Genomic DNA, 7,500 nt, shown 5'->3' on the forward strand with positions numbered 1-7,500 from the left:
ATTGCGTGCTGCCTGGGGGCGTGTGCTGGGCGGTCCTTTGGCGGTGCCTGTGTCGTGTGCTGTGTGCTTGGTGCCTGCGTGCGTGTGTACGCATGTGTGAATGTAAGCGTGAGTGCGTACGTTCACATCTCCGTCCTTCCGCACCTGGAGAGAACGTGTGACAGTGATGCTCGACAGAAGTGGAGCGGCGGCGAGACCGGCGCGCTGGGAAGGGCATCGAAGCCGCCGCACAAGGCTCGATTTCTCCAGGTCCCCCCCCACCACCACCACCACCACTTCTTCCTCCCTTTCTCCATCACCACCATCTCTCCTCCCATACCCCACCCCTCCTTCGCTATTTCCCCTTCTCCTCCTCCCTCCTACTTCTCCATATCTACCTCCCCCCCTTTCCTCTGCCTTTCTACCAACCCAATACACATAAATGGAGACCTATTTACATTGCAGATTAATAGAATGTTTGCTTGCTTCTTTATCCGTTCCAAAACGAACTAAACTTGAGTACATATAACAAAGCAATTAAATAAAAAAAATATATCATCTGACAGGCAAGATGAAGGAGGAGGAAGGGAAGAAGAGGAAGATATACGAGGCAAAAGAGACAGGAGAGAAAAAAGAGAGTAGTCAGAGGAGGGATGATTGAGAAGAAAGAGGAGACAGCAAAGACAGTGCGAAGGGCGAGAGACCAGAGACAGCAGAGAGAGCCAACCAGGCGACGACGTGACACAGAGTGACAGGAGTGAGTGACATGCGAGAGAGCGAGAGCGCGACCCGAGTTAATGAGTGACGGGCCAAAACAGCCACCCACTCTGAAAGGACAAAACCAATCACCTCCCAATCCCCACCGGCATCCTAATCAATATGCAAACAAGTCTATACACATATCCAAACGTTTTGGCCATTTTGGAATGGGTTTTATTCTTATCTTGTTTATTCTTTTACTGTGTAACCTCTGCGAAATCACATTAACCGAGGCGCACTTTCGCAGACCGGAAAACACTACGAATTGCTATCCATTATCTGCCAGTCTCTTCTGACAGCTGCCGGATTTGAAACCGACGTTTTAACTCTATCCTTACCCCCCCCCCCTCCACCTTATCCCCATCTCCTTTAAGTCGCTTCTGTCGCGTCTTCTCTTTCACACTATTTATCGGATCTACTGTAACTCCCCTTCTTCTACCCCCCCCCCCCTAACCTCCGAAATCTATGGTACTTCATTCTGAAAACACAAATAGGCCTACAACAGATTACACAACATGCAGTGCAAAACGTTGCCAAAACTTAGCGAATAAATAAGGAAAAACACCATACAAATACATAACACGAATGATACTACACAGACAAACTATAGGATTAAACAAAAAATACATCTCGATTAAACATTTTGTGCAACAGACCCGTTACACACTCGAGGACGCTCCCTATAGTTTATTGACCTTGTGTTCGCCTCTCTTGCATGTGTAGCGACAGTCAGGCTAGACAATTATGGAGCGTACAGTTAACTGGCTTAAACACGTGATACATCAAACAAAACACGCATTGATAAAAACATGTGCTATGTGTGATATCTGTTCGTGTAGAGGGAGATGGTTGCTGACACTCGTACGGTTATAACGCCAGCCAGTAAAATGTCAGTTAACGGTCGTTTTGAAATGCAAGGACGTCGAGGGCAACGGAGGGAATCCTAACCTCCTGAAAATTCCCATTCCAACCCCGCCATTCCCACCGGGGCCTCGACACGTCCTCTGGGAACCTCGTAGCATTGCTCTCACACCCTGCATGGCAACCCCCCATAACCTCCCTGAACTTCCAATGCCTCCTTCACCTCCTCGGCCTCCACAACACCCGATAAAAAACACCAGATTACATGCATAACTGCCCCTTTCTTCAACCACGCGGCCCAGAGCACCCCGAACGCCCACAGCCCCACAGAAGCCTAAGGTTTTCGAAGCCCATAGCATCCATACCCCCACAGCACCACAGACGCCCATAGTGCTCCCGGACGCCACGCCCGCACTTGAACCCCGCAAACCGCATTTGAACCCCGAAAACTGCCCTTCCCGCAGACACCGGCTCGGCCACCAGGGGTTCGAGCAGCCAGGCAGACATACACTGTCAAGAAACGTTAGTCTGCGCGCTCTCAGACAGCCTTCCTGGGGTCTGTGAGAAAGGGAATGAGAAAGGCGAAACCTGAACCTCAAGCTACAACTCGAAGGGGTTGTTCGCCTCGTCCAACACCCCTCCTCCACCTCCAACCTCATCCTTCTCCCCTCTCCACACACTTAGAAACAGGGACCTCTCCCCCTCCCCTCCCCTCCACCTACCTCCAAACCCCAGACCCCCCTCCCTCCTCCCCCTGTGATAGGCCTACACCCCCACCACCCGAGAAAAAGCGAAGGAAGACTTACGTAAATGAGTCCGGAGTAGTAGCGTTCCTTGAGGTTGTGCAGGACGGAGGCCTCGTTCAGACACGTGAGCTCGGCCATGTCCTCGACTTTGTTGAACTTGGGCGGGTTCATCTTCTGGATGTCATCCTTGGCCACCCGCATGCGCTTGCCGGTGTCGGAGATCTCGACCTCGACCTCGTCCCCGACCTCGCCCTTGATGCCGGCGGCGACGAAGCCATGGTCGGTGTGGGGGATCCATACGAGGCGCTTCTGCGTCCACTCCGCCTGCGACGCCGGGTCCTCGAAGGTGTCCCTCGACACCACCAGGTACTTGAGCTCGGGGTCGTTCGCGTCGATCTCCGCCATTTTGAGTCGTGAGTCGAGGGGGTCGTCCTCGGCCTTCGAGTCGTGAGTCTCTTGGGGTTCCTCTGCCTCGGCGCGGGCTCTCTCTCGGCTAAAACGGCTTTCCCTTTCGTTCTGGGCTCATCGGCTTGCACGCTCGCCTTTCTTTGTATTGCAATTTTTCCAGAAAACTATTTTACAAACCCAAACAAAACGAATTTTTCTTCTTCACTTTTGCACCTTATTCGAACAGAAATTAATGGTTTGTTTTTTTTCCAGCAGCCTGTTGTTTCCTTTATCCTTTTACACTAGGGCTTCCGCTTCTGCTACGCTCATCAACGCAAACAATCCATAGTAAGTTTAATATAAAAAAAAGACGGCGTGGCGGCGAGGAAGGCAGAGTGTCGAGCGCACGTCTTCTCCCGCCTGAGGTTGCCAGCAGACTGAGGGTGCGAGCAGCGAGGGGGCTGTCCATGGCTCGCTTCCCGGCCTTGAATCTTCGCTTTTCTGGCCAATTTACACGCCTCCTGATTATTTTCTTACTGAAATAGCTTATGGACTGACTCACTGAGGTTTATTAGTATCTTTTGATCATCATCACTCGAGTAATGCAGGTCGAAATGATGGAACTAGAGTAGCGAAAAACGCTTACCGCGAATATAAAAGCTCTGCCAAAAACGTCGGTTTTCTAATCTCCCTTTTTTACCGGCCGATAAACTGATAGTAGACTCTTATCACGTGTGTCATATCCCTTATCGAAAAGTGCCGACATTCCCCGTCAAAAATTGCCCACAGGTCTCCAAGCAAGGCGAGCAGGAGGCCAAGAAGAGGGGGGGAGGGAAGCGAGCGCGAATATTAAACCCCCCGCCAAAAGCGCGCCTTGCTTTCACCAACACGTGGGGAAATACCTCTCGTTCTGATAATTATTCTACCGTTCTTGCACTCTTATTTCGACCACCTGCGACATCTACCCGATCCGTCTACCGTCTATCGGCTCGGGTACGGGTGTGGCCAAGAGGGCGGGTGGTCGGAAAGCGGGAAATACGACGTGTTGGCAGGGAAATGCAGCCAACAGGAGACAGATGCTCTTTCGGGGTCAGAATCGGTGTCAGGCATCGAAATTATACTGCGGGATACACAATAAATTCGTTGTAGTTGTACTGAATAAATGTTTCGTTCAGGGTTTTATGAGTATTTTTTTTTTTACATTGCTTGAAGGGGTGGGGTGGGATGGGGTTTGAAATGCACAATTACAAGCGAAGAAAAGTGTTTTGATAAATGAGGTCATAATTTATTTATCATTATTGCGTTTTCATCTGGGAGTCATAATAGATGAAATGCTGGCGTGGAAATACGGCCAGATGTTCAAGAAGCTCCTCTAATTTGGGGTGAAAATGGGAAATAAATTGGATATGGACGAATGGAGGTGAATGTAGATATCAACTTAACCGAGAGGGGATATGAATTGCAGATTTTACTGTGCAATATATTAGAAAAACATCCCATATGGCACGGCATAAGTTACGCGCATGACAAAAAGGTTCTTGCATGACCGAGAGACTGTTCCTTTTTTTTTTCACTCGACCATTTTCTAATTTGATTTGCTAATCTGTATGGATATTACGTGTCGGTCGTTTCCCGTATCTAATCACTAATTACCCTTGTTCGTACGATTAGGTTAATATAACGTATTTGAGATTCAGGAATATGGATTTATAAATGACTAAGAAAAACAAAAAACTAAAATACAGAAGTTATTTTTTCTCTTATGCTTTCTCTAATCACGTATACTTGTTTTATTTTGCTTTCTAATCAAGACTTACAGTCCGAGAACAGTAAACACCAGCTTTTATCTCGCTGTTCATGATACAGTCTTAGATAACTTCACTTGTCCGAATCCGTCCAGACTAAAATGTTTTCTCTACTGGAGCCGTTAAGCGCGCCAAAATTTATGACCGGATAAATCAAGCATCGAGATCTCCCGAGCCTTCTTGCTCTCCAAAAAGATTAATTTATTTTCTGCTTGTGGAGATTATCTGCCTCCGCCCCTCCCCCCCTCCACACAAACAACCTCAAATAGAGATAAAAAAGCCTACGGGATTAGCACCCCTTCAGATGCCAAACCGTCGACTCGAACGAACTTTCACGTCGTAAGAAATCACTTTAACCCTGCGCCAGCTGCCTGACCTCTGACCCAGTATCATAGGGCTTGGAACGCTGCACCCGCGGGGCATCGCAGATAAAGGGGCTCTAGCTCTCCCTCATACCCACCTGAGGTTACTCAAGGTGCCCATGCCCAATGGGAGATCACACACAATATGCCCCGGAGATGCTTAGACCCCGGGGGCATCGCGCTGGGGTTAGATTTTAATTACGAATATTGGCGTAATGGACAGAACCCAGTCTGGCTGTCACTCCCCCTTGCCTCCCCCCGTCCGCCTCCTCCAGTCACCTCCCTTTCCTACCTGCTTCCTTCCCCCACGCACCCCCTCCCCTTCTCTCCCCCACCTGACTTCTCCTCCCTTTCCTTTCCTCCCATCTGCCTTCTTCCCCCACCCCCCACCATCCGCATACCTCCCTTCCTTTCATCTCTCCTACTCCTCCCCTACCTCTCCACTTCCTCTTCCTTTTCCCTCCCTCCCTTCCACCCTCCTCCTACCCCCTCCCTCCTCCTTCCTACCCTTCCCTCCACCCCCTCTTTCCTCTCCCCCTCTTCCCTCCTCCCTCCCTCCAACCCTCTCCCCCTCCTCTCCCCCCTCCCCCTCCTATCACCTTCCCTACCCTCCCTCCCCTTCCCCCCCTCCTCACCCCCTCCTATCCCTCCCTCCTTCCTTCCCCCCCTCCCCCTCCCCATCTCACCTCCCTCCCACCCATTCCCCTTCCCGTCGTTCCACCTACCCTCCCTTCCTCCTCCCCTCCCTCCTCCAGCCCTCCTCCACCTCCCTCCCTCCCTTCCTCCTTCCCTCCCCTCCCTCCCTCCAGCCCTCCTCCTACCCTCCCTCCCTCCCCTTCCTCCTTCCCTCCCTCCCTCCATCCCTTCCCCTATCCTCCCCTCCCCCCCCCATCCTCCTCCCTCCCTCCCTCCCCTCCTTCCAGCCCTCCTCCTAAACCCCCCCTCCCTCCCTTCCTCCTCCCTCCCTCCCTCCCCTCCTTTCCCTCCTCCCTACCCTCCCCTCCCTCCCTCCCTCCTCCCTCTCCTCCCTCCCTCACCTCCCAAACCTTCCCTCCCTCCCTCCTTCCAGCCCTCCTCCTACCCTCCCTCCCTCCCTTCCTCCTTCCCCCCCTCCCTCCCTCCGCCCTCCTCCTACCCCCTCCCTTCCCTATCCTCCTTCCTCCCTCCCTCCAGCCCTCCTCCTACCACACTCCCTCCCTTCCTCCTTCCCTCCCTCCCTCCCTCCCACCGCCTCCTCCTACCCTCCCTCCCTCCCTCCTTCCCTCCCTCCCTCCCTCCAGCCCTCCTCCTACCCTCCCTCCCTTCCTCCTTCGCTCCCTCCCTCCAGCCCTCCTCCTATCCTCCCTCCCTCCTTCCAGCCCTCCTCCTACCCTCCCTCCCTCCCTTCCTCCTTCCCCCCCTCCCTCCAGCCCTCCTCCTATCCTCCCTCCCTCCCTCCTTCCAGCCCTCCTCCTACCCTCCCTCCCTCCCTTCCTCCTTCCCTCCCTCAATCCAGCCCTTCTCCTATCCTCCCTCCCTCCCTCCCTCCCTCCCTCTTTCCCTCCCTCCTTCCAGCCCTCCTCCTATCCTCCCTCCCTCCCTCCCTCCTTCCAGCCCTCTTCCTACCTTCCCTCCCTCCCTCTCTCCTTCCCTCCCTCCTTCCAGCCCTCCTCCTACCCTCCCTCCCTCCTTCCCTCCCTCCCTCCAGCCCTCCTCCTACCCTCCCTCCCTCCCTCCTTCCATCCCTCCCTCCAGCCCTCCTCCTACCCTCCCTCCCTCCCTCCCTCCTTCCAACATCCTCATTTCAAAGTCACGGTGAATCAGGACCGAGGAATGCCTGGTGTTGAGTGGTCATCCTTTTATGCCTGCTGGTCATGGGGTGTCAGTCAGTCAGTCCTTCTTTCAAACACACAAACAAAAGCATACCGAGACTCTCATGCACGTAAGGAATGTATACACGTACATGTACACATATGTAGAAGTGATTTATTATCATACTACTTATAACAAAAGGGAAATTGTGATGCATACATGCAGATTTATGTATTATTGACTTTGCTGACTCATCCCCTATCTACTTACTACTTATAGCAGTAGAAACCAATAGCACCTACGTATGCACTTATATATAGTATACACTTATCTACACTCTTATAGCAGTAGAAACCAATAGCACATACGTATGCACTTATATATAGTATACACTTATCTACACTCTTATAGCAGTAGAAACCAATAGCACATACGTATGCACTTATATATAGTATACACTTATCTACACTCTTATAGCAGTAGAAACCAATAGCACATACGTATGCACTTATATATAGTATACACTTATCTACACTCTTATAGCAGTAGAAACCAATAGCACATACGTATGCACTTATATATAGTATACACTTATGTACACACTTATATATATCTGGCTTTAACCGTCCCCCCCTTATCACCCTACTACTTATAATGGCAACCCTCATACGTTATATACTTACTTATAAAGTAGAGGCCTAGAGATACGCTCGTGTACACACATATATAGGATGAATTCATTCTCCATTCCTTATCATTACAATGATGGTTATAATGATACACAATTAGTATATTGATGATAATAGTTTA

The 7,500-nt window shown here is 51.1% G+C and overlaps 1 protein-coding gene across 1 annotated transcript in view; it reads right to left on the reverse strand.

The window, feature by feature from the left end:
- The window catches only part of LOC125047788 (myosin heavy chain, non-muscle-like), a gene marked incomplete in the record, with an annotated part of 96,543 nt that extends 93,360 nt beyond the window's left edge, over positions 1-3,183 (reverse strand). Inside the window, 1 exon segment of the mRNA XM_047646227.1 lies at positions 2,406-3,183. Within this exon segment, the coding sequence (XP_047502183.1) occupies positions 2,406-2,750 (345 nt within the window).
- Between the last annotated feature and the right edge of the window lie 4,317 nt (positions 3,184-7,500).

Source organism: Penaeus chinensis, chromosome 42 (genome assembly GCF_019202785.1).
Source record: "Penaeus chinensis breed Huanghai No. 1 chromosome 42, ASM1920278v2, whole genome shotgun sequence".
NCBI classification, from domain to species: domain Eukaryota; kingdom Metazoa; phylum Arthropoda; class Malacostraca; order Decapoda; family Penaeidae; genus Penaeus; species Penaeus chinensis.